The following is a 27937-nucleotide window of genomic DNA, read 5'->3' as shown; positions in this document are numbered from 1 at the left end:
GGGTTCTTGACCTAATTTTAAAGAACCCTTCAGTGAGGTCCTATATTGAGCTCTAAGGTTCTTGATTCAATTTTAAAGAACCCTTCAGTGTGGTTCTATGTTGAACTCTAAGGTTCTTGACTCAGTTTTAAAGAACCCTTCAGTGAGGTCCTATATAGAACTCTTAAGGTTCTTGACTCAGTTTTAAAGAACCCTTCAGTGTGGTTCTATATAGAACTCTAGGGCTCTTGTCTCAATTTTAACAAACCCTTCAGTGAGGTCCTATATAAAACTCTTAAGGTTCTTAAATCAGTTTTAAAGAACCCTTCAGTGTGGTTCTATATTGAACTCTAAGGTTCTTGACTCAGTTTTAAAGAACCCTTCAGTGGGGTTCTATATAATAAAACTCTTAAGGTTCTTGACTCAGTTTTAAAGAATCCTTCAGTGTGGTTCTATATAGAACTCTAGGACTCTTGTCTCAATTTTAACAAACCCTTCAGTGTGGTTCTATATCCTCCTGGGACCCAAGAATAGACTTTTGTCCACTGTAGTGGACATTATATTTTAGGGAATTTCTCTGACGTCATACATGTCACATGACACAACCTGGGTGTCCTGTAAAGAGCACATTCAGGACTTTTCAGAGATACCAAATGTTTGGAGGTTTCACCATGAAAACAACTTCTCCTTGGTCTTTAAAAATGTCTGACATTAATTTAGTGATCAAATGTAGCATTCTTATGGAAATATGATAATATATTGTAATTATAATTTAAATTGGACTACTTTTCAAATTGTATTTCATAAAACAACATCTCAGGAAAATGTTAAGGGGTTTCAAATAAAAAAAATATTTTCTGTTCCAGAACAGGGCGTTGATTTCAAACTTGTCCACTGTAAAGGACATCAGGACTTAAATCATGTTTATCAGGCATTTTGTGAGACACAACAAGTGAATATGGAAATAAATTATACATCAATATTCCTATGAAATATTAGATATTATTATTAAAATGTTGCCAATTATTACTCCAATTATTACACTTCTTTTTTCATTAAATGTTGCTCCAAGAACACATTAAGGTGCAAATTAGATGCAGTGTATAGATACATTGCATTGAATGGGAATATTAATTTATGGACATTTTACCCACATATTGCATAATGTAAAATGGTGTATCAATTCATTCCGTTATTTCTTTCATAACATAGTTGAGAATAATCTTCATACAAATTTTGGTTGAAAAAATCCCGAAACCCACACATTTATTGGTGATTGAAAAAAAAAATCCCATTGTTTTTGCCTATACATATAATTTCATGTCATTTTATTTTTTAAACAACTTAGTCCTGACGTCCACTACAGAGGACATAGCATAACTTATGAATAAAATATTATTTTGCAAAAATGTTTTTTTACCATTTGTTTATTGTGATCTAAACAGTGTGATGACATGGAAAAAAAATTTTTCTGGGTCCCAGGAGGCTATAGAAATCTATAGATGCACTACATGTATCCACTAACTCATGCATACTTAGTATGTGTGATCTTTTGAGAGTTTATAGCACGGTTGGTCACTATATCACAGTGAATCATGTAGTTTGTATCAGTGTGAATGAGGTTTTCATGTTCTGTTCCAGTGAAGTCCTGACAAAACATAGGCAATATCTTTTCCCTGAGTTTAATCTAACGCAGGACTGTTTATTATCATGAGAGACATGTGACCATGGCAAAGGAATATTCTGTTCTTTACGTAAATAACAGAATACCATGTTCAGACGTTGAATTATCTGTACTGTTAACCTATCAGAACTTGTAGAAATGACGTCAAAAGATTATCTATCTGACCATAAGTGCTAGTATATCTATCTTTAAACAGCAAAAACAAAACGTTTTATCCTAGCTTCATGCATTCTTTCTTATCAACACTTGAATGTGGATAAGTTTCAAAAAACAACATTTAAAAAAGAATTTAAGAGTAAAATGTGCATAAGCAATGCTTTTATTGCTTTTTTTAAGCCTGTTTTGTTCTGTAGCTTCTCTACTCTTTCAGAAGTTCTCCTACCGTATATTGTGAAACACGGAAAGCCAGAAAATTCCATCAATGGCGGGGAAGCGTCTCATAAATTACGGAAAATTCTGTCAATGGCATGGAAAGAGTTGTGTAGTCCTATAGTCTCAAATACATAAAGTGCAATAAAATAAAGACTAAAAGAAAAAGTGTATTTTCTCCGCTAATATTATTGATGCAACATATGGAATCGAAATCTCCAAGTTGACCCGTGCATTAAATAAAAACAGTGGTTTTGCCTGTATCTCCCTGCCGTGACGGATGTGCTGCATTATACTGTGGGTTTTTATGCAGGACTGAATGTGAACTCTATTCTGTCTCTTTTGTCCGCTAGAGATCTGCGAGTCTGTGGGGGCTTGTTGGCGTGAGGGCAATTTTCTGTCATGTTTTTCCATTTCACGAGTGCTTTTCGCCTCTTTTATTCTCTTTTATTTATTATTTCTGCTGACGAGCTGGATCACAAGCGTGTCATGCCGGCGTCTGATCTCTCAGGCCTGCCACGAGACAGACAGATGCCTCGGCTCTGTGACTTTACTAGTTTTTTGGGTCAAGGTCTGAAGCGCTGGCGGTCTCAGTGTCTGCGAGCGTTACATGACTGTCAGTGGTTTGGCACGAGGACAGCGTTCAAGAAATGTTCAAGTGTGTGTGTGTTTGGATGCATGTGTGTGTGACTGAGATAGGGATCATGCTCAGCAGGGCTGGCAGTCGCAACGGGTCTTGGTTCTGGTCCACAGCTAATTGTTGAGCTGATAAACCTGCCCTGGTTCGCTCAGATACCGTCCGATGGGAAGCTCTCTGTAGGTTTTCCTGTGTTGTTGTAATGTCACAATAATAGAGACTGAATGTTAATGTCCGGTTCCAGTTTTTAAAGTACAGCTTTCTTTTTTGTTAAAGTGATAATTCACTTAAAAATGAAAATTCTGTCATCATTTACTCGCCCTCAAGTTACGCCCTCATTAAACTTGAATTTATGATACGCGGAAAACATCTCCGCTTTAAGCATATCGTTGTCGTGTAAACGAACCTCAAGTCAAAAATCAGTATTACTGCTGCTCAGGATTCAGGGTTTGATTAAACACTCATAAACTGTATAGCAACCACCATTTTTTAACGTTTTCTTCTTTTAATAGACGATTAAATCTAGTTACCTCTTGAGCTCGACTTTGTGTTGCTCTGTTCAGTGTGACACAGATGTGTGTGGAGGGAAAGGTCAAGCCGAGGTTACGGCTCCCCTTCAATTAGCAGGTGATTAGGGGCCGGAGACGGGCAGGTGTGATTGAGGACCCACATGTGATGAAAAGCAGCCACATTTTACCCAGAAGCCCCTGGGGCTCATGTGCTAATGCAGTCTCACCGGTTGACCTCTATCTCCTCGTTCCCTTAACACACGACACACAGCCGATAGACGAGAATCTCTCATGTCCTTTATTTTTGTTATTTTTTATTATTTTTTTATTTTTTATTATGCAAACAAAGATACTATTTACAGGTGACAGATACAGCAAAAACCAAGGCCAACAAAACATACATAACAACAGCCAACATGATGTGTGTGTGTGTCCCTTATTGTCCCTTTTTGAGGGTGAGTAAAAACGCGTCGTTTCGTGTCTGTCCCTTTAAATGCAAATGAGCTGCTGCTCCCGGCGCAGGGGGCGGAGCTTCAACAGTGTGTGTGTGTGTGTGTGTGTGTGTGTGTGTGTGTGTGTGTGTTAGCAGCTCCGATTACCTCATGCAGACAAGCACTAAAATGTCAGAAACTGTCGGACAATGATGGAGAGACTCAAGAAGAAGATGTAGAAGCAACAGGACGTTTCTGTATGATCAGTTGATGAGTTTCAGTTGCTGATGTGGCATTAACTCTCTTCAAGTCTTTGATTAGCATATTCTGTCTTGATAATCTATAAAATCACTCGTGTGGGTGATATACAGTTGTGTTGTGTTGCGTACTGTATTGCGTGTGAAGAGACGGTGCGACAGCTTGAGGAGATCGACGACAACAACTCTTCCTCTTCTCAACATGGACTGCGTGTTCCCGGGGGCGGGGCTTATGTAAATTCTAGGGTTGGTGATGTCACTAACCTGGGAGGAATGTGGTGTAGTCTCTACCAGCCGTTTGTTGTAGTCCTTAAAAAGAGATTTCTTTAAAAGCAAATATCTCCCTTTGTCAATTCTTATCATCAGTTAAAATGACCGTTAGATTAATAAAAAGAGTTTTTTGGTTGAACAAATGCTTTATTATAACAAACTTGAAACCATTTAACAACTTATTTTTATCATTAATTATTTATTAAATGTTTCTAGCCCATATGCATCTTATTCAGATTTTTTTTTTATGTTTTAACACAAATATATGATCAAAAACAGTGGTAATCAAATGAATGCATAAAACTAACATTTAAATAAAATAAAAAATGTAATCAAATTAAATTTGTATAACTTTTATCCTTTTTTTTTGGCAAAGAGTTGCAGTGGCATTGCTACATCACACACTAACTAAAGTGAGAAATCAGCCACCCCTTTAAAAGCTGCCATGCCCTTTCTGTCTCTCTCCAGATTCATTCTCCTCCTGTGTAAATAATTGATGTCTGGCGGTCAGTTGTTAAGAATAGAAAGCGTATTTGCAGGTGACGAACGCTCTGCAAATGGCCTCGCGCTTCTCTCTCGTGGATATTTGAACGAGGCCGTCAAACACGGGACGCATTAACCGATTCCCTCGAGTGGCGTCTCACGGTCCTCCAAGGGAATGTCGCCGGCCTCTTCCGGTTTACTCTCCTCGGTGAACCCCGTCGCTCCGCCAGCGTCAGATAAACACAGGTCTGTGTTTGATGAGGAAGACACCGGTGAGGCAGGGCTCGGATGAAAGCGAGCCGTAATTACAGGGGACGGCTCCCCGTCTGCAGACAAATATCTGAGGAATTAAATAAGCCAGACTCCCTCGGCTGAAGGAGACACTCGCAGGGTTTTGTGGGAAATGAAATCTTACATATTTAGTCTCAGGCACCAAAAGCACTGCGTGTAAGTGTGTGAACGCTAACGCTTCTGGCCACACCAGCTCCGGGTAATGGGGAGAAAACAATTCATAAGAACATGATACAGAGTTTGAGCTTGAATTGAGTTGGACACAAAACATGTCGAAGGAATTTACATTTACATTTACATTATGCATTTGGCAGAGGCTTTTATCCAAAGCGACTTACACTACATTTCAAGAGACACATTTACATTCTCATCAGTTCTTGCTTTCCCTGGGAATCGAACCCATCTATCTATCTATCTATCTATCTATCTATCTATCTATCTATCTATCTATCTATCTATCTATCTATCTATCTATCTATCTATCTATCTATCTATCTATCTATCTATCTATCTATCTATCTATCTTCTCTCTATCTCTCTATCTATTTCTCTCTATCTCTCTCTCTCTATCTCTCTATCTATTTCTCTATCTATTTCTCTATCTCTCTCTCTATCTCTCTCTATCTATTTCTCTATTTCTCTCTATCTCTCTATCTCTCTATCTGTCTGTCTATTGTAGAGAAAGAGTAGATGAATGTTTTGAAAGTGCATTTGTTTCATGTAGAACGGGCCCACACGCCTGTTGGAATACATTTCTGTCCTTGCACGCAGAACCTGCATTTGATTACAGTACGCCTGCATGTGTTTCTCTTTAGCTTTAGCTGTCGAACAGTAGCTCACATCCCATCAGCCTCGCAGGCAAACACATGCACACCAACAATCCCTATAAAACACCCATCAACACTCCTTCTCCTCTTCTCTTCCCTCTGTAGATGATGACTATCTGGGATTGGGCGAGCTCCCGGAGACATTCCCCTCGGACCCGCCCGAGCCTCTCCCGCACTTTCTGATGGAGCCGGAGGAGGCGTACATCGTGAAGAACAAGCCCGTCAACCTTTACTGCAAGGCCACGCCGGCCACGCAGATCTACTTCAAGTGCAACAGCGAGTGGGTCCATCAGAAGGAGCACACGGTGGAGGAGCGCGTGGACGAGACCTCCGGTTAGTGGAGCCGGGGATTGGGAGGGCTGGGTAATCCAAAGAGAAAAGCACACAAACATGAATAAGAAAGCATTAGCATTGCAAAACTGACAGTGCAGTATGAAAAACCCAGGACATTTCACCAGATGCCTTGAATAGCTGTTTTTTGGAAAGAATGAGTCATTCTAGAGTGAAGGGGGGGGTGTTTTTTTTTTTTTTTTTTTTTTTTTCAAATTTTGAAAAGGCAGAAATATTTCTTTTCATTCTGAAGATATCTTTGAGTGCAAAATCCTTAATGATTTGGTAAAAACTTTTGCTTTTGGTTTTTTAAGAATCAACTCAAACCCTTTTTCAGTTTCCAAATGGACAGAGTTTTAAAAAAAACTCTTTCCATTTGAGTTTTCATAGGCCATATAACACTTTTTTTTTTTGGCCAATTCGATATGACTATAAAATAGTAATTATGGATTATTATTATTATTATTATTAAAACAAAATAAGAAATATATTGTAGTAATACTATTGTACTGTTAAATAAAAAATCAAGTTATAAAAATAAATGTATTTATTATTATTATAATTTTAGATATATTATTTTATTGTGATTATTATTAAATAAAATATTAAACAAAATAAGAAATATATTGTAGTAATACTATTGTACTGTTAAATAAAAAAATCAAGTCATAAAAATAAATGTATTTTTATTATAATTTTAGATATATTATTTTATTGTGATTTATTATTAAATAAAAATATTAAACAAAATAAGAAATATATTGTAGTAATACTATTGTACTGTCAAATAAAAAACCAAGTCATAAAAATAAACGTATTTTTATCATTATAATTTTAGATATATTATTTTATTGTGATTATTATTAAATAAAAATATGAAACAAAATAAGAAATATATTGTAGTAATACTATTGTACTGTCAAATAAAAAAATCAAGTCATAAAAATAAATGTATTTTTATTATAATTTTAGATATATTATTTTATTGTGATTATTATTAAATAAAAATATGAAACAAAATAAGAAATATATTGTAGTAATACTATTGTACTGTCAAATAAAAAAATCAAGTCATAAAAATAAATGTATTTTTATTATAATTTTAGATATATTATTTTATTGTGATTATTATTAAATAAAAATATGAAACAAAATAAGAAATATATTGTAGTAATACTATTGTACTGTTAAATAAAAAAATCAAGTCATAAAAATAAATGTATTTTTATTATAATTTTAGATATATTATTTTATTGTGATTATTATTAAATAAAAATATGAAACAAAATAAGAAATATATTGTAGTAATACTATTGTACTGTCGAAATAAAAAATCAAGTCATAAAAATAAATGTATTTTTATTATAATTTTAGATATATTATTTTATTGTGATTATTATTAAATAAAATATTAAACAAAATAAGACATATATTGTAGTAATACTATTGTACTGTTAAATAAAAAAATCAAGTCATAAAAATAAATGTATTTTTATTATTATAATTTTAGATATATTATTTTATTGTGATTATTATTAAATAAAATATTAAACAATAAGAAAAATATTGTAATACTATTGTACTGTCAAATAAAAAAAATCAAGTAATACATTTTTTTTTTACATTTTTTTGTGAAATTACAATACCAATATACTTATTCTATATCTTAATGTCTTCATTTTCAAACAGTAAACCAACAAACTTTTATTTTCTCAGGTTGCGACACATAAAATATGCGCTGCCGGTTTCAGAGTGAAGCGCTGTATTTATGAAGATAAAATGATGCCATAATGAATTGCATGCGCAGGGTAAGATTTGTGAAAGTGTACATAAGATTGCAAGCGTAAATTAAATTTGCATGCGCAAGAGAAGATTTGTAAAGGTGTAAATCGCCTTTCAAGTGTAAGAAAAAAATATTTGCAGCATTAAACTGTTATTCGTAAGTGTAATTCATGTATGGTGAAGCTGCAGCTTTCATGCTAACGCAAAATAAATAGGATCTGTATTCTTCTGACTTCCATTTTTCCGCGCTAATACTTTTGGCACGGTTTTTGCTCACAAATATGGCAAAAAGCACTGCAGGCCTGTGAACAGCAATTGGCAATCGAAAGCAACAGAGTTAGGAACTGCAAAACAGATTCATTGCGTAAAATCAAACTTTGTGTAATAAACTGTTGCAAATGTCTATATGACTTGTTGTGAACATGAGGCAAAAAAAGTTACCGAAATAACCCGATTTGTACAGTTGCGTCTTTCCTTTACCTGCGCTTCCAGTTTTGGCACGATTCTCTCACTCACTGAGTTTTGCAAGCGTGAAGAGGAGGGCGGGTCCACCTTCTTCATGTAGCCAATCAGATGAGCTTCTCGCTGACTCTAGGTTTACTCTTATCTGATTGGTTCAATAAACACGCCAGTCACCAGAACACATCTTTATCTTCATTTGGCTCAGAAACGTTCTCGTTGCCGAAATGGTACTTTAAATGCCCACATACATGTTAAACAAATAAACAAATAGATCATGATTGCTTAATAGCATGTGAACCATTAGGCTGCCTATATGAGTCCATATTGAATTTCGAGCTGGTGTGATAAGAAAATTAAGTATCTGCACTACTGCATGCATAGGCTACTATTATTATTTAACTTAAATGAGTTACAATAATATTTTTTCCCTTTAACATGTATTTTAAGAGCATCTCTGAATTATGCACCATTGATCCCCTGCAATGCCATCGTGTAACCACTAGATGGCTGTATAGCCCTATATATAATCAGATCAAGAGGCTGTATATTCCCTGGTTGCTGGGTTTTTATTCAGACATAATTAGTTACTTTTTGAGCAAGTTTTTAATTTAGTATTAGTTTTTCATTACAGTCTAATCTGGACACAGAGAAAGCATTTTGTTATTCATGCTAGCCACATAAAATAGCTTGATCAGTCACAGGAAAGTAATCACTAATCAGAATGAATATTGACAGTGCGACCAAGACAATATTTCAAAATATATAACTGAGTGTTAATTACCATGAACAGAGGCATGATGTGAAAAACACTGCATCAGAATGGTATTATTACATAAAGAATGGGTATTAAATGTTTTGATTGTAAAGTTTAACATCTGCTCAGTGGTGTAACAGAATTTATCAAATTTCAATCCAATAACGTTAACACCATCTTGAAATTCAGTATGAATGTTAGTCAGCCTTAATCAGCCTAGTGGTGCACAGCTTATTAAGCAATAATGATATATGTTTATTTATTTGTTTGTTTGTTTATCTATTTATTTAACATGTATGTGGGCATTTAAAGTACCATTTCGGCAACGAGAACGTTTCTGAGCCAAATGAAGATAAAGATGTGTTCTGGTGACTGGCGTGTTTATTGAACCAATCAGATAAGAGTAAACCTAGAGTCAGCGAGAAGCTCATCTGATTGGCTACATGAAGAAGGTGGACCCACCCTCCTCTTCACGCTTGCAAAACTCAGTGAGTGAGAGAATCGTGCCAAAACTGGAAGCGCAGGTAAAGGAAAGACGCAACTGTACAAATCGGGTTATTTCGGTAACTTTTTTTTGCCTCATGTTCACAACAAGTCATATAGACATTTGCAACAGTTTATTTTTTTACACAAAGTTTGATTTTACGCAATGAATCTGTTTTGCAGTTCCTAATTCTGTTGCTTTCGATTGCCAATTGCTGTTCACAGGCCTGCAGTGCTTTTTGCCATGTTTGTGCGCAAAAACCGTGCCAAAAGTATTAGCGCGGAAAAATGGAAGTCAGAAGAATACAGATCCTATTTATTTTGCGTTAGCATGAAGCTGCAGCTTCACCATACATGAATTACACTTACGAATAACAGTTTAATGCTGCAAATATTTTTTTCTTACACTTGAAAGGCGATTTACACCTTTACAAATCTTCTCTTGCGCATGCAAATTTAATTTACGCTTGCAATCTTATGTACACTTTCACAAATCTTACCCTGCGCATGCAATTCATTATGGCATCATTTTATCTTCATATGTATTTCATTTACACGCATGCAGTCTGTATCCGGGAGTGCATATATTTACTTAATTAAATCACAGAATGTGCCATTTGACAATCGCACCAAGCCATATTCCAGTATCGCTTTTATTTTGACATATCATGCAACCCTCACACAGCATCCCTCGTTCCTCAGCCGGTCGAGTCTTAAACTGGGGAAAATCACGCAAATGAATAATTCAGGAGGCTTTTTACAATGTCCCCCACTGTCCTCCAGCCTGTAACGAGAGGAATTTCTCAGCCTTGTTAAACTCCGCTAAGAGAAGCCCGTAAAGCCAGCGTAAGACGGGTTTGTTTTGTGCCTGGCGTCTGGGACACGGACATCATTAGGACTCCAGGTTTTGATGCCGAGATCTTCTGTCTGACACACTTCTTTCACACAAACCCTTGGTAACAATCACTCGTGGGACGCGAGGCTGAGAGATCTGCAACATGAGAGATGTGGCTCGTCCTCTGCAGTTACGAAGCGCTTCAGGAGGTCGCTTTCAACTGTTGTGTTTCTCTCCGTCTCGCTCGTGTCTCATCTGTGTTTCGCTCGCTCTGAAGAGTTCAGCGTCTCTCGGCTCATTTTATCATGTTTTGCTCTGTTTTGCTGTTTCCTGTGATGACGACATTCGGGAGACGCGAGCCTCTGGCACCTCTAGAACTGTAGAGCTATTTCAGTCCAAACAACTACTGTACATTCACACAGGACATATATATATATATATATATTAGGGGTGTAACAATACCCTCATGTCACGATTCGATACATATCACGATACTGAACTCATGATACGATAATTATTGCGATTTTACAAGACATATGATAAAAGGTTAACAAAAAATGTTGATTTAAAATGCTAAATTTGATATTACATTGTGTGTGTAAATGAATAGGATGGACTTGGTGCTGAAACCCAATGAACAGGACAATAGAGACACCAGAATAACAATAATGTAAATAATAATTTATTTAATAATACAAATAAAATAATGTATAATGTGGGCCATTTTTTACTGGTAACATCAGACATTTGGCATTATCAGGACCCACTAATATTCCCCCATTGCATTATTATACATTATATTCAACATTATATATAGTAGTTTAATGTAGTACTGACATTCAGAGGATATATATATATATATATATATATATATATATATATATATATATATATATATATATATACACTCATCTAAAGGATTATTAGGAACACCAGTGATACACTCACCTAAAGGATTATTAGGAACACCATACTAATACTGTGTTTGACCCCCTTTGGCCTTCAGAACTGCCTTAATTCTACGTGGCATTGATTCAACAAGGTGCTGAAAGCATTCTTTAGAAATGTTGGCCCATATTGATAGGATAGCATCTTGCAGTTGATGGAGATTTGTGGGATGCACATCCAGGGCACGAAGCTCCCGTTCCACCACATCCCAAAGATGCTCTATTGGGTTGAGATCTGGTGACTGTGGGGGCCATTTTAGTACAGTGAACTCATTGTCATGTTCAAGAAACCAATTTGAAATGATTCGAGCTTTGTGACATGGTGCATTATCCTGCTGGAAGTAGCCACCAGAGGATGGGCACATGGTGGTCATAAAGGGATGGACATGCTCAGAAACAATGCTCAGGTAGGCCGTGGCATTTAAACGATGCCCAATTGGCACTAAGGGGACTAAAGTGTGCCAAGAAAACATCCCCCACACCATTACACCACCACCACCAGCCTGCACAGTGGTAACAAGGCATGATGGATCCATGTTCTCATTCTGTTTACGCCAAATTCTGACTCTACCATCTGAATGTCTCAACAGAAATCGAGACTCATCAGACCAGGCAACATTTTTCCAGTCTTCAACTGTCCACTGTTGGTGAGCTTGTGCAAATTGTAGCCTCTTTTTCCTATTTGTAGTGGAGATGAGTGGTACCCGGTGGGGTCTTCTGCTGTTGTATCCCATCCGCCTCAAGGTTGTGCGTGTTGTGGCTTCACAAATGCTTTGCCGCATACCTCGGTTGTAACGAGTGGTTATTTCAGTCAAAGTTGCTCTTCTATCAGCTTGAATCAGTCGGCCCATTCTCCTCTGACCTCTAGCATCAACAAGGCATTTTCGCCCACAGGACTGCCGCATACGGGATGTTTTTCCCTTTTCACACCATTCTTTGTAAACCCTAGAAATGGTTGTGCGTGAAAATCCCAGTAACTGAGCAGATTGTGAAATACTCAGACCGGCCCGTCTGGCACCAACAACCATGCCACGCTCAAAATTGCTTAAATCACCTTTCTTTCCCATTCTGACATTCAGTTTGGAGTTCAGGAGATTGTCTTGACCAGGACCACACCCCTAAATGCATTGAAGCAACTGCCATGTGATTGGTTGATTAGATAATTGCATTAATGAGAAATTGAACAGGTGTTCCTAATAATCCTTTAGGTGAGTGTATATATTAGTGCTGTCAACGTTAATATGAATTTTGTCCAGTTTAATGCGTTTAAATATAAGTAACTGTGAAATTTTTACATTATAAAATATATTAAAAACGTATAAAAGCGTAAGTGTTTTTACTTGCGATTAATCAAGATTAATCACAGAAAAAAATCAATTGACAGCACTTATATATATATATATATATATATATATATATATATATATATAGGTATAAGAATATCAGCATATTTTTAATAAAATCCCTAATATAATTTTTTTATTTTTTTTTTTTACCTTTTTTTACCAATTTATCACTAAATATCACACATTTTTTTAGTTGTTGCTGAAGTTTAGCTGTTCTGAAATTGCAGTTTACTGTGATCAAATGGCCTGTGTGCCATGTCTTTTTGAATTCAGCGTTTATTGAATCCAGCAGGAGGATCGTAGTGATGCTGGGCTAGAAATAAATGGACAATACTGGCGTGTGCACATGTGTGTGTCTGTGGGGATTTAATATCCAGCCGTTCAATAGGAAGAGTGTGATTGCTACCTGTGCGCTAGCGGCGACAACTCAATTTCCCTTTTTTGGCAGCTGAATGCAACCAATCAAAGGAGCCGTGTCGTGTGTAATGGCTCCAGAGCCCTCGGGTGTTTGATTCTCTCACACACACACTGACCATTGTGCTTCAGAGAAGAGAACAGCTAAAACTTAGCACAAAAACATCTTTCAGACATGCAAATTGAATTTAATGGAAAAGCTGAGAGGAAATAAAATCTTGATCTGTGTATTGGGGTTTAAGCTTTAGCTCAGGCAAACTGATTTTCAATCATCCTGTCGAGAGTTTTCTTAGCCGCGACATTGACGAAGATGAGGTTAACACTGAGTATCGGCTCTCGTCCCTGAATGTCTGAGGAGTTTGTGTGCTAAGAGCGCAAGTATGAGGTCACCTGAGCTTTATGCTTCTCTCCCTATAGAGGGTATGTGTGTGACGTCATGTGACTGCGGTTACACACACTGAGTGGCAGAAACTCTGAGTGGCAGCATTTGTTTTCAGTGTGAATGCTGCGAAAAACACACAAAACACATCTAAAACGGGAAAGAGCTTTGAGATCGACTGTATGAATAGGTTTGACAAGAAATCTGAGTTTATTTTTACAGACTGATGAAAGATACAGAACAGAGAAGCAAATAAATCACTGCGATTCACAGAAACGACTGGATCCAGGCAGAGAAAGCTGGATTTACAGTTTTCATTTTGTCTCAATATTCTGAATTTAGGGGTAAAATCATAACCTATATATTGTATTGACAACTCATCAATTAAATATTTACCCTCGTATATTCTGCATAATTGGATGATTTTAAATAAACACTGACAAAAAACTGCACAAGTTTTAGTGCTGGACGATATGATGATATATATAACATTGATATGAATGATCACATGGATTTAGACCTATATTGTGTTTATATAAAGCGTTCACAGGCAAATTCACTTTATTTATTTCTCCGGCGTTGAAATCAGGCTCATATAAATGTCAGGAAACACGATTCCTGCTTTGTCAATATCCATGATCACTGGATCTGTGGTAAGTTGTAAGGAACACTATATCGAGTCCAACCTTTAGTTTAAACTGGTAATCGTGTGTTTTACTGGCATTTTCACAGTTTCCTCTATTAACTCCAGTCACTCCGCAGCTCTTCTGCCACTCAGTCCGGCTGAGCGAGTGTGTTCCCGCGGGAAAGTGACGTCAATGCCTCTATATACATTTTAAATTTTTTTTTTTTTTTTTTTTTTTTACAAACTTCGTCTTTTTGACATCATTTGACAGTTTGTTCAAAAAAATGAGTTAAAGTAAAATTGCAGTTAATTATTACTATATGGAAACAAAAACATTTCAATGCTATCAGTGCACATTTTGACAGCTGGATGCAGTTCTGGACATTTCCTCGCTGTTCTCTCTCTCTCTCTCTCTCTCTCTCCTCAGCGCTGTCTCTAATTTCCCCTGATTGACAGAAAAGAGCCGCAGATAGAGGCTGGTTGGGCTGGTCAATAGCTATTTGAGCTGACGGAAACTTGATCTGATGGTCACAATCTCCCTCTCTCTCTCTCTCTGTCTTGTTATCGGTGTCTCTCGCTCTCGTTTTGGTTGTGTGTTTGGTCAGAGAGGCAGATTAACAGACACTTTATGCCGGGCTCAAGCAGAGACGGGTAGTTATCAGTGCCAGCCACTCGGCTCCAGCCTGCTGTCCCCAAAATAAATAAAGAAAGACTTTTCTTACTGCGCAGCAGATCATTAGCTCACTGCAAATGGATTTCTCTGGAAGGCAATGGAGTCGCTTTGAGGAGAAACACCTACTCAAATGTTCTCCTATTGATCCGGCCTCTTAAACACTCATCCGCGCCTCTGAACTCACATTCACTGATGGGGTTTTCAGGATCGCATCTATTTATAGCGACTCGCGCGTTCAGCTGAATTATTCCGATGGGTGTCGGCCAGTTTTAATTCCGGCCCGTTCGGTTGGCGTGAGCTATTGCACTTAGGAATGACACGGGTGGAAGCAAGATGGATGGCAGTCGATTTGTTTCCTCCGAGCTGTGTGTTTTTTACCCGCCGTGTTTAATTATGTCGCTCGCCACACGAAACGGCCAACAGGAGTAAATGGGAACGCTCCAATTTCGTGCTTTTGCCATCAGTGTCAATCTCACTTAAATTCAGCTTCTTCTTTTTTTCAAACATAAGGTTATAATAAGGCTTAAATATCAGGGATCGGGCATTTCGCTCACATTTGCAAATGAAAATAGATGTATGCGAACTGGATAATGTATTTAGGAGTGCGTGTGCAAATAATTTTCTTTTTAAAACAAAAAAAATTGAAGGTCATAAAAAGGATAAAATGTCATAAATGGTGTAACAAAAGTCTTAATGCTTGTTTTTTGAGGTCTTAAATTTGGGGCCTGAAGTATGGAAGCTTGTTTTCGCCATAGAATAAAACATTTGAAAAGATAATTCGACTTTTTTTCCTCACAATTGCGAGTTTACATCTCGCAATTCTGACTTTTTATCTCAGAATTTAGTAATGTAGTCACAATTGCGAGTTATAAAGTCAGAATTGTGTGATATAAAGTCAGAATTGTGTTATAAAGTCAGAATTGTGTTATTAAGTCAGAATTGTGTGATATAAAGTCAGAATTGTGTTATAAAGTCAGAATTGTGTTATTAAGTCAGAATTGTGTGATATAAAGTCAGAATTGTGTTATAAAGTCAGAATTGCGAGATATAAAGTCAGAATTGTGTTATTAAGTCAGAATTGTGTTATAAAGTCAGAATTGTGTTAAGTCAGAATTGTGTGATATAAAGTCAGAATTGTGTGATATAAAGTCAGAATTGCGTGATATAAAGTCAGAATTGTGTTATAAAGTCAGAATTGCGAGATATAAAGTCAGAATTGTGTTATTAAGTCAGAATTGTGTGATATAAAGTCAGAATTGTGTGTTATAAAGTCAGAATTGTGTGATATAAAGTCAGAATTGTGTTATAAAGTCAGAATTGCGTGATATAAAGTCAGAATTGTGTTATAAAGTCAGAATTGTGTTAAGTCAGAATTGTGTGATATAAAGTCAGAATTGCGTGATATAAAGTCAGAATTGTGTTATAAAGTCAGAATTGTGTTATAAAGTCAGAATTGTGTTAAGTCAGAATTGTGTGATATAAAGTCAGAATTGCGTGATATAAAGTCAGAATTGTGTGTTATAAAGTCAGAATTGTGTGATATAAAGTCAGAATTGTGTGATATAAAGTCAGAATTGCGTGATATAAAGTCAGAATTGTGTTATAAAGTCAGAATTGTGTTATAAAGTCAGAACTGTGTTAAGTCAGAATTGTGTGATATAAAGTCAGAATTGCGTGATATAAAGTCAGAATTGTGTGATATAAAGTCAGAATTGTGTTATAAAGTCAGAATTGCGAGATATAAAGTCAGAATTGTGTTATTAAGTCAGAATTGTGTGATATAAAGTCAGAATTGCGTGTTATAAAGTCAGAATTGCGTGATATAAAGTCAGAATTTCGAAATATAAAGTCGCAATTGTGTGATATGAAGTCAGAATTGCGAAATATTAAGTTGTAATTTTGTGATATAAAGTCAGAATTGCAAAATATAAAGTCGCAATTAAGAAAAAAACAAGAATTGTGAGATAAAAAGTCAGAATTGTGTTATTAAGTCAGAATTGTGTGATATAAAGTCAGAATTGCGTGTTATAAAGTCAGAATTGCGTGATATAAAGTCAGAATTGCCTGTTATAAAGTCAGAATTGCGAGATATAAAGTCAGAATTGTGTTATTAAGTCAGAATTGTGTGATATAAAGTCAGAATTGCGTGTTATAAAGTCAGAATTGCGTGATATAGTCAGAATTTCGAAATGTAAAGTCGCAATTGTGTGATATGAAGTCAGAATTGCAAAATATAAAGTCGCAATTGAGAAAAAAACAAGAATTGCGAGATATAGTCAGAATTGTGTTATTAAGTCAGAATTGTGTGATATAAAGTCAGAATTGCGTGATATAAAGTCAGAATTGCGTGATATAAAGTCAGAATTGTGTTATAAAGTCAGAATTGTGTGATATAAAGTCAGAATTGTGTTATAAAGTCAGAATTGTGTGATATAAAGTCAGAATTGTGTTATAAAGTCAGAATTGTGTTATAAAGTCAGAATTGCGTGTTATAAAGTCAGAATTGCGTGATATAAAGTCAGAATTTCGAAATATAAAGTCGCAATTGTGTGATATGAAGTCAGAATTGCGAAATATTAAGTTGTAATTTTGTGATATAAAGTCAGAATTGCAAAATATAAAGTCGCAATTGAGAAAAAAACAAGAATTGTGAGATAAAAAGTCGCATCGAGTCGCACTGTTGTGCTGGTGAATTATGAGTGTTTTCTGTATGTTCTCTGTACTGTCGCATGTTTTAGATGGTTGTCAGATGCATATTTTATGTTTGAGCAGCTGGAAGTAGTAGACATTTCAAAATAAGAGCCATTGAGGATTGCAGGCTTGTTTATAATTAAATATCCTGCGTTATGCAGAACATTTATTCCTGTCCCCTTTTGCCATTGAGATGTCCCTCCCAATTATCCTGAATTAACCCTATTATTGGATATTTTGGTTATTACCTGGCGTTTAATTCAATGTTTAAGAAATTATCTTAAGAATTTAAAACAATTTCAATAATTTCAATTTCAACAATTATTAAATAAATACAGTTTAAAGCTGTACTTTTTGTTTTCGACTAAAGTTAAATCACTTGGTTTGTAAGTGTCTCCGTATCCCTCCTCGTATATCCGTTGCGCCCCTAAAGTTCTTTATGCGCTACATTTTTCATATTATAATCCGATGTGCTCCCTGGGAAAAAGGTAAACGTCAGTCTCATCTCTCAGTCCTGGCGTGTACACCAGCGAGCGCGGGGTGATGGAGGGCAGGTGAGCATCTTCTGAACTGGAGCATCACTGATGTTAATCTCCTGAGGCCAGCGACATTGATTGCTACAAAGCAGGCTAAGTTAATTATATGTCGCTACAGCGATGTAATGCACACCACAGACTTGAGTGATGACGTGAGGCGCTAATCGAGACACTCCCTTCACCGTGATCCAACAGATCGATGAAGAAGAGTCCAGAGCCCGTGAGGATGAGGATGAGGATGATGATTATGATGATTGCACATCAATAATGCATCGTGTCAAACAGAGGAGAAGACAGATCAGACATAATGTATGACGGGCAGGAAAATTATTTCATCATCATTTCTCCAGTAATAAGAGCGTGGCGTTCAGGAGGTCGCCGGGGAGCTGAACGCTCGGGAGTTATTGCAGCTTTAAAGGCAACGATTTCGCTTAACTAACCAATCATTTTGTTATGTTTAATTGACGATTGAGAATCAGTATGATAGCTGATAAAACTGGTACTTTTAACTTATATTTAAATGATCTTTTTTAAATATATAACATCATATATTTATATTTAAAATTTGTTTTTAAATATAATTTAATAATTTATTTGAAAATTAGTTTTTACATATTTTATAAGTTATTTGTATAAGTTAAGTATATTTAAAATCAACTTTTATATGAATATAATATTCATTAAAAGTTGGAAGGAATTTTAAAAGTATATATATATTATACAATTAAATATAATATCACTTTATAATTTATATGTAATAATTATTAATTACTTAATGAATTTATATTTGTAATATTTCATAATGTTATAATTAATATTTTATTATTATTATTATTATTATTATTATTATTACATACTTACATTATTACGTTATTACATTAACACTGCTTCATCCAGATTATTTTAATATTATAATTTTTACAAATATTATTGTACAGTAGAATTTTTTTAAATTGAAAAAAATTGTATTGTAAATATTGTTATAAATAAAAAAAATATTATTTATTATACGCCTCAAAACAATGCAATGATTTATTTTTGAAAAATGCGGATTTAATTAATTTAGTTTTTACACATTGATATTATTTCTCTGCTCTGTAGTTTTATATCGTAAATATAATATATAATAAAATATGATAAATTATTATTTATCATTGTCCTAATAATAACAATGCCATGATTAAAAAAAATAAATAAATAAATAAAAAAAGGTTTAATCAGTAGGTAATGCATCTGTAATCTTCACAGTGATTATTCCTCAGCTCTGTATGACGAGGGCTGAAGCTCCAGCGTCTCACAGCTTTAATTATTGATGCTCATAACGGCTCATAAACAAGGTCAATTGTGCTTGGGTCAGTGAGCAGGGTTGGGTTGGTAGAGGTGCCGTTCCCACGGGATTGACCCGCAAATCAAACATGTCTCTCGCATCATGTGATCATTTCCAGGGAAGGCTTTGATGTCTCGCCCTCTTTTGTGTCACACATGAACATCTGAAATGAGAATTTGCGAGTAGTTGAATGAATGCTAGATGACGGCCTCGGGAATAATTCAGTTGCAGATGAACGATGCGTTTCCAATAAAGCCATTCTGCATTGTAGCTTCCAATATAATGCATTTTTGATGTAAATATAATGCCAAGTTAGAGTCTTTGTTGGCTTTGGAGGACAGAAAAATGTGTGAGAAATGTGAGCAGGCGAGCTGACTGTATTCAGCGCATTAAGAATGCAATTTCAGTGCCAGCGCTAGATTCCTAATGCTAATAAGCGGTAAATAACTCTTCCTGTGTTGGAGAGAGAATACAAGCCTGTTTGTGTTTCTACTGCATGTAACTGTATTTGATGGACAAAAACTGCTGTATTGTTTCAGATCTAGATTTACAGTAGAACATCAGTGTTTGCAACTCATTTTACTTTATTTCTGAGTTAAACTATATGAGTACAGTATATTGAGTTGACTAAACGATGAAAAGTGTGTTCAACACCACAATGGAGCCAGATCTGAATGGGATTTTACTACTAAACAGTGCTTATCTTACTATTTGACTGTTAGTTTTCATTATAACTAACAGCTTGTATGGCTTAAAGAAAGTCAGATAGATAGTCAAAAAAAGTAAAGTAAAACATTTTATAAAATATAAATAAATATAATTTATAAAATATAAATATATTATATATATATTTTTTTTAAATATGTATGTAAAATAAGTGTATATATACTTATTACATTTAAATATAAATTTAAATACACATAAATAAATATAGTTTTTTATATGTATATGATACAGTATATATCTATATATCTATATTGTTTATTCTATATATCTTTTGTAAATAAAAATGTACAATAAATATATATTTTTATATGAATTTAAATATACATAAATATAGTTTTTATATGTATATAATATATGTATTTATTATATATATATGTAGGTTTTATTTATTTTTATTATATTTATTCCAATATATTTATTATAATGTAATTTTTTTCCTTTGGAATAAAAGTTATATATATATTTTTTTTTATACTTTATAGTAATTTATTATTTTATCATTATTTTACTATTACTTAAAAAAATTATATTTGTTATTTTTATAATTATAATCTATTCAGTTTTATGAGCTTGTATATGAATTTGTACTTTTAAAAGTGGATTTGTCACACTGGATTTGTCACACTTTTAACATGAACAAGCGAAGGGGAAAATATTAATTTGTGTCTAATAATGTTTTTAGATTTTATAATTTATTTATTGTTTGTTATACATTAATGTATAGGTACAAATGTATATTTCTCTTCTTCTATTTATGTAATTTTATCCTAATTAAGATAAAACCTTTTCAAATCCAATGATATTTGCATTTTGCATGTCTAAAAACTGTCTTAGTTTATCTTTGTTGTGAGGGAGTTAACGGCACATGTGATTGTAAATGTCTGCAGATGAAGCAACAAGCAATTAGTATGTAGGAAAGCAGAGAAGCCACATTTGCATAGAGGATTACTGTGGCTTTATGGCTCAGGCTGCTGCCGCTGGCAATGCAACCCAATCAGAACCTGTGCCCGAAATGACCCAATCAGATTCTGTGCCCGAAACGACTCAATCAGAACCTGTGCCCGAAAAACGACCCACAAACGTGAGTTGGGCTCGACTCACACCGACACACACTCGCTCAGACCGGTTCAGCGTCTCCTCTTACACGCTCATCCAGAGACAGTGTTTAATGTTTCTGATTTGATTAGACGCTCTACATCTCTGTATCCTAGCCATAAATGATGAAATATAGAAGGCTAAAGGCATAAAGAATGAAGACATGGGTTGTAATGTAGCGTTTCGAGAAGAGGATCCGGGCTGAAGGCAAACGTTGGCATGTTGAGCGGCCAGCGGCCAGATGAACAATAATCAGAGGAGTTTAGCAAACAGGATTCGGGCTGCCATGACGTTTCCAAAGACTCAAAACAGCTCAATCATCCTGGCAGTCGATCTGCTCTAACACAGATGAGCTCCACACTCGCAGTAAATCACTCCTCTCGTGATGATCTCCACACCTCAGCCGCACGGGTTTATGACGTGTGCTGTTCTATGACGGCATAAATTAAAGAATGTACCTGAAGTATAAGGAATGATCGAGATGGTACGAGAACGGAGAAATGGCGATGCGCGGATGAATGTGGAGGTTGTAGAAGCGAAGAATAAAATTTATTATAAAATATAAAATAATTATACAGATGCACATTTTAGAGTGGCCTTTTATTGTGGACAGCCTAAGGCACACCTGTGCAATAATCATGCTGTCTCATCAGCATCTTGATATGCCACACCTGTGAGGTGGATGGACTATCTCGGCAAAGGAGAAGTGCTCACTAACACAGATTTACAATATTTGAGAGAAATAGGCCTTTTGTGTACAGAGAAAAAGTCTTAGTTTATAATTTTGTTCAGTGTATAATATATGATTATGATAAATATGAGCTAAAAAGCCATTTATTACTCTGATTTTACCATGATTATGAGGTGTTAGGATGTGTGGTAAAATCACTAAGGCTTGACTATTGATCTAATTAAATAGTGGCAAATCAGTTGTGTTACTGAAACGTGATCTTGACAAACAGTCTTTCAGTCATTCCCTGTTTAAGTAGATAGAGCTGAAATAACTGCCTGGGTATATATAGACACTTGAATTACAGCCAGAGGTCAAGAGTATGAGCATTTGACTGCAGAACCTCGATGTCTCAGTGTCAGTGACTCTGTGTGTGTGTGTGTGTGTGTGTGTGCAGGTTTGGTGGTTCGGGAGGCCAGTATTGAGATCACCCGTCAGCAAGTGGAGGAACTGTTCGGTCTGGAGGATTTCTGGTGTCAGTGTGTGGCCTGGAGCTCAGCGGGAACCACCAAGAGCCGGAAGGCCCATGTCCGCATCGCCTGTGAGTCCACACACACACACACACACACACACACACACACACACACACACACACACACACACACACACACAAACAAACACACACACACACACACACACACACACACACACACACACACACACACACACACACACACACACAAACACACAAACACACACACACACACACACACACACACACACACCGACATAAACAGGAACTCATTCTGATGTTTCCTTTCGTTGAATTGTGTGACATTTACATTCTTGTGGTCATTTTCCCTGTTTAGTGTTACTAAACAAAAGCACGCATCTATAATCTCACCAATCACAGCTCTCGGTGTTTTTAAACAGCTGCTGATCTCACTCTTTCCAACAATTCATCTGGCATCCCTCACGCAGACTCCACCCTTTTCCTAAATAGTTTATATCCACGGGCAGAACCCGAGCTGGATGTCCCGTGTCTCACTATAGTCTCGATACGGTCGCTGTTGCAGACGCTGAGACACAGACACACCCGATACAGCGACGCCAGAAGGGTTTTGTTCACTTCAGTCACTCTAACGACTCAGTGAATGTGATTTATTAAAGCAGGGATTCACAAAGTTTTTTGTCATCTAATATTAGCCCTTTGAGCTAATATTTTATTTTATTTTATTTTTTAGTTTTTTATTTATTATTTTATATTATACATATATTATTATTATTATTATTATTATTATTTTATTTTTTTTAAGTCAAAGGGGTTTTAGAAAACCCTGGATCAGAATTTCCAAGCCTTTCTGTTTGTCACTTTCCAACAGAAAGCCGTGGCAGAACGAGATCAAGCCTTTCTCAGCATAAAGAGACGCTGGGAGCAGATTCTGCTGTACTAACATGGCGCTCATTCTTAGTTTAGATGGAGGAGCTCTTCAATGTGTGTGTGTGTGTGTGTGTGTGTGTGTGTGTGTGTGTGTGTGTGTGTGTGTGTGTGTGTGAATGAGAGATGCTCTTCGCTGTGTGAAATGACTCAGTCACGCTAGATGAACAGCACAGGTGAGAACACACACCACTAATGCATTATCTTATTGTTGTTCTCCGTGTCTGCAGTCGTCCAGCAGTGAACATCTCGACTCGTGCAGTGAGAGCTGTGTCAGTGCAATGTCTATACTCCTCTACTGTAATAATTCATCCACAATCTGCTGATCAGGATTATTCACAAACACTCTTTATGGCTCGTATTTGTCTGAAATAATTGCATATACTTAAAATCATGTGACCGCCACTTTAGACAGTGCAATAACCTGAGATGCAATGCAATAAAACGACAAGTCATAAATCACATCTTTTTTATCCTAACCAGCCATGACATGCAATAAGTGAAATCTCATTCAAAATCACGCTTACATTTTTTTTTTTTTTTACAATTAAAATCCACTTATTATAACATAAACGTTTTTTTGGGGAATGGTAATCTTTGTTAATCAGGTTATCAGGAAGTCACTCACTAGACTAATTAGTTTAAATCAGTCCAATGAATTCAGCAAGGCTAATTCAGACCAATAAAGTGAATCTTTTGATTGATTCGTTTAAAAAATGGGTTCATTTGTTTGTGAGTCACACTACACTGTTCATGTTGTTTGTTTATAATTGAGTGCAGTTATGCATTTAGCAGATTATTTTATCCAAAGCAACTTACAAAAGAGGAAAAAAAGCAATTTGTAAAAGAGTCAAAAATATTTGTAAAGCACAATGCCAGGTTTATTAGACCACTAGATTAGGAACTACATTAAAGTCGGCATGAAACGATAGTTGTGCTAGTCTTCTCTTCCCTATTGTTCCGTATATCCGAGTGAAACGCTTCTTGATCAAGAACAAATGTGGGCGGGGCTTGATTGTGTCTGTGGGGAATTGATTGGATGATTGTGGTTTGCTATTGGCTGATCTCATGTGAGTGACAGGTTGCCCCGCCCACATCATCAGAGAAGAGAAGAGATGCTGCAAGAGGAACTTATTCTGATTCAATTTATTCAAGTTATTCTGATAGCTACAGTCAGTCTGGTCTCAGGTCAGTGTTACCGCAGCACATTCTGCCTAAATCATTGTAACCTTTGATTAAAATCAAAATGAATCCCTATTCAAGTGTCCTGGCTTTGCTCCACTGACCTCTCTCTCTCTCTCTCTCTCTCTCTCTCTCTCTCTCTCTCTCTCTCTCTCTCTCTCTCTCTCCCTCTCCCTCCCTCTCTCTCTCTCTCTCTCTCTCTCTCTCTCTCTCTCTCTCTCTCTCTCTCTCTCTCTCTCTCTCTCTCTCTCTCTCTCTCTCTCTGGAGACTAATGGAAACACCAGTGATCATTTACCCTTTTCAGCATCTTGTATGTGACAGATGTTTTAATCAGGGCCTGAGTAACACTCCAGAGCGATAAATAAGCAGCGTTTTGTTGTTGTGGAACGGTGATCAATGGAAACGCCATAAAGTTCAGGAGCTGTAGAAGGCTCTGCGCTCTCATTGAGGATATTAATTGCGAGTGTGATTTGTGAGCGTGTCGCGTCGCCACTTCCACCGTGAGTTATGAGGGGACGAGCTTCGATCTGGACACAGATGCTGTTAAACACGGACTCACACACAGCAGTGATTTACCTCAACACAACACACTCAACTAGACATATGACCAGAGAGAGAGAGAGGATAGCATACTACCGTACTGTACTACTCATACTTGTCCTGCTGGATGCTTTCTTTCACAAGTAGGTCATGCATATGGGATATTTATATACTGTACATGGTATACTATATATATTAGGGGTGTAACAATATATTGTGTCACAATATATCGCAATACAATAATGCAACAATATATATTGTGGATAGTTAGGAAGTTTTAGTGTCAGTACTACATTAAACTACTATATATAATGTTGAATATAATGTATAATAATGCAATGGGGGAATATTTGTGTAAAAAGTGTCCTACATTATACATTATTTTAAATATATCTAGTCAGTGACAGAGATCAAGCATATTCATCTAAAATAATTCTGTTTTCAGCTTCAGAATCATGAATATTGTTATTCTGGTGTCTCTATTGTTCATTGGGTTTCAGCACCAAGTCCATCATATTCATTTACACACACAATGTTATATCAGATTTAGCATTTTAATCAACAGTACATTATTTTTTGTTAACCTTTTATCATATGTCTTGGAGTATTGCTATAATATGGTATCATGAGTTCAGTATCGTGATATGTATGAAATCGTGACAATAGGTTATTGTTACACCTCTAATTTATATATATATATATATGCTGCAATCATAGGCTTGACAGGCATTCTGAACACAGCATCAGTGTCAGTGTGTGTAACGAGGGCTCGTTTGGTGGATTTGAGCACTAGATGCACAGTTTCACTTTAGCAGAGGTGAGACGGGAGAATTCAACTATGTAAATGGCCCTTAATTCACTGGCTTGTGTAATTTAGCACAAGTAGCCAAAGACATGCAATTAATGTAATTGTTTTCATATGCGTCGACGTGTGCGGGCGCAGCTTGGCAGAGGAGGCTCATGGGAGCTGAGCTGTGCCCGCCGGGTTCAGCCGAACACAAGTGTGGTCGAGGTTGAGAGCTGATCTGGCCACGACTCTTTTAGTGTCTGAGAGAGGCCGTCATGATCTCAGCCAACACAAGCTGTGATGAATTCCCCCGAAGCCATTCTTCTGTCCGAAGCCAACAGGAGACGTTCTGCTGTGCGTTTCACACATCTCCAGTAAACTCTTCTCGTTTCAGTTTTATACAGTGGCAGGTCTCAAAGTAAACTCCACTTTGTACATTTTTGAAAGGAAATTTTAGTGTTTCATTCTTTTGAAAAAGTACTATGTTGCTATGGTGATTTGGGTGGTTGCCAGGCTGTTGCTCAGGCGCTTAGGTGTTTGTGAGTTACACAATGAGTTTTAATGCACGTTAGGGGTTTGTTTAGATCCCTTTGAGCACTAGTAATTGTAATTTATTGACTTAACATATTTATAATGTTTATTAGGCTGTATAAAATATTGAATGTTTTTCAGTAGTGCAAGAAAACCTGAGTGATGCTTGCCTGTGCAAAACTCGCGTTGCTAGGCAGTTTCTAGGTTTTTTTTAACTGTTTTATTTAATAGCAGTTGCTACAGTGTTCTGGGTGGTTGCTATGAAGTTGCTAAGATGTTTAAAGCTTTTTTTCAGCCTGTTTTGCTGTCCAGAAGTTACTACAGTGTTCTGGGTGGTTGCTATGAGGTTACTAAGCTATTGTGGTTGGTTGCTATGGCGTTGCTAAGAAGTTTAAAGCTTTTTTCCGCCTGTTTTGTTGTTTAAAAGTTGCTACAGTACAGTGTTCTGGGTGGTTGCTAGGGTACTGTGGGTGGTTGCTAGGGCGTTGCTAAGACGTTCAAAGCTTTTATCTGCCTGTTTTGTTGTCCAGAAGTTACTAGTGTTTTTAGTTGTTGCTATGGGGTTACTAGGGTATTGTGGGTGGTTGCTATGGCGTTGCTAAGAAGTTTAAAGCTTTTTTCCGCCTGTTTTGTTGTTTAAAAGTTGCTACAGTACAGTGTTCTGGGTGGTTGCTAGGGTACTGTGGGTGGTTGCTAGGGCGTTGCTAAGAAGTTTAAAGCTTTTTTTCCCCGCCTGTTTTGTTGTCCAGCAGTTGCTAGGGTGTTCTGGGTGGTTGCTGGGCGGTTTCATAGAGTCTCAAGTGAAAAGAGAAAAAAGTTTACTAACTGTAGTAATACTGATGATTGACTTAATATATTAAATATAGTTTTAATTCAAGAATGCACTAAACTGATGAAAGATGACGGTAAAGTTTTCTGTTTCAAATATGAGCTGTTTTTAACTCTCCAGGTGAGCAAAAGAGACTTCTGTCTTTCAGAAGCTTTGAGGCCTTTGGTGAGATTCAGCTGAGTGTGAAATGCTTGTAATTTGTTTATTTTTTCTGCTATGCAGCCGAAGTTTCAATTAACGTTTGATGTGAGTTCTTGCACGTATCGAGACAGAAACGCCCGTGTTTCATCTATCGTCTCCAGCCTTGCATTAATTTATAATAAGCAGAAAGGTTGTGTACCGCTACATATCACAAATGGCATTGTAATGCATTTTGCCCATTAGAGGCGGTAATAAATTCAGCGTGTGTGTTTGCTCATTTCCACCATGTCCAGCTCTACCTTGCATTATTCACCACTCAGGTTTTGGCCCTGGAACGGCACAAAATATGGATCGCATTTTGTCAAGAACCCCAAAGTGCTTTAAATCGGGCCGCTCAGTTCAACCACTATTGAAGGAGTCGTTCGCTTCAGAATTAAAATTTCCTGATGATTTACTCTCCCCAATGTCATCCAAGATGTTCATGTCTTTCTTTCTTCAGTGGAAAAGAAATGAAGGATTTTGAGGAAAACACTCCAGGATGTTCCTCCATATAGTGTCTTCAATGGGGTCCAACGGGTCGAAGGTCCAGATGTGAGTTTCAGTGCAGCTTCAAAGTCTCGACACGATCCAGCCGAGGAGTAAGAGTCTCATCTAGACAAACCAGCGGCCATTTTAT

The 27937-nt window shown here is 36.4% G+C and overlaps 1 protein-coding gene across 1 annotated transcript in view; it reads left to right on the top strand.

The window, feature by feature from the left end:
- Positions 1 to 27937, top strand: part of unc5cb (unc-5 netrin receptor Cb) — a 226338-nt gene that overhangs the window by 94523 nt on the left and 103878 nt on the right. The window contains exons 2-3 of the mRNA XM_081354125.1: positions 5843 to 6070; positions 22270 to 22413. Coding sequence (XP_081210251.1) covers positions 5843 to 6070; positions 22270 to 22413 — 372 coding nt within the window. The remainder of the gene's footprint in view (positions 1 to 5842; positions 6071 to 22269; positions 22414 to 27937) is intronic.

The sequence above is a fragment of the Scardinius erythrophthalmus genome, assembly GCF_964197995.2.
Source record: "Scardinius erythrophthalmus genome assembly, chromosome: 23".
NCBI lineage: Eukaryota > Metazoa > Chordata > Actinopteri > Cypriniformes > Leuciscidae > Scardinius > Scardinius erythrophthalmus.
This window is presented reverse-complemented; position numbering and strand designations above follow the sequence as displayed.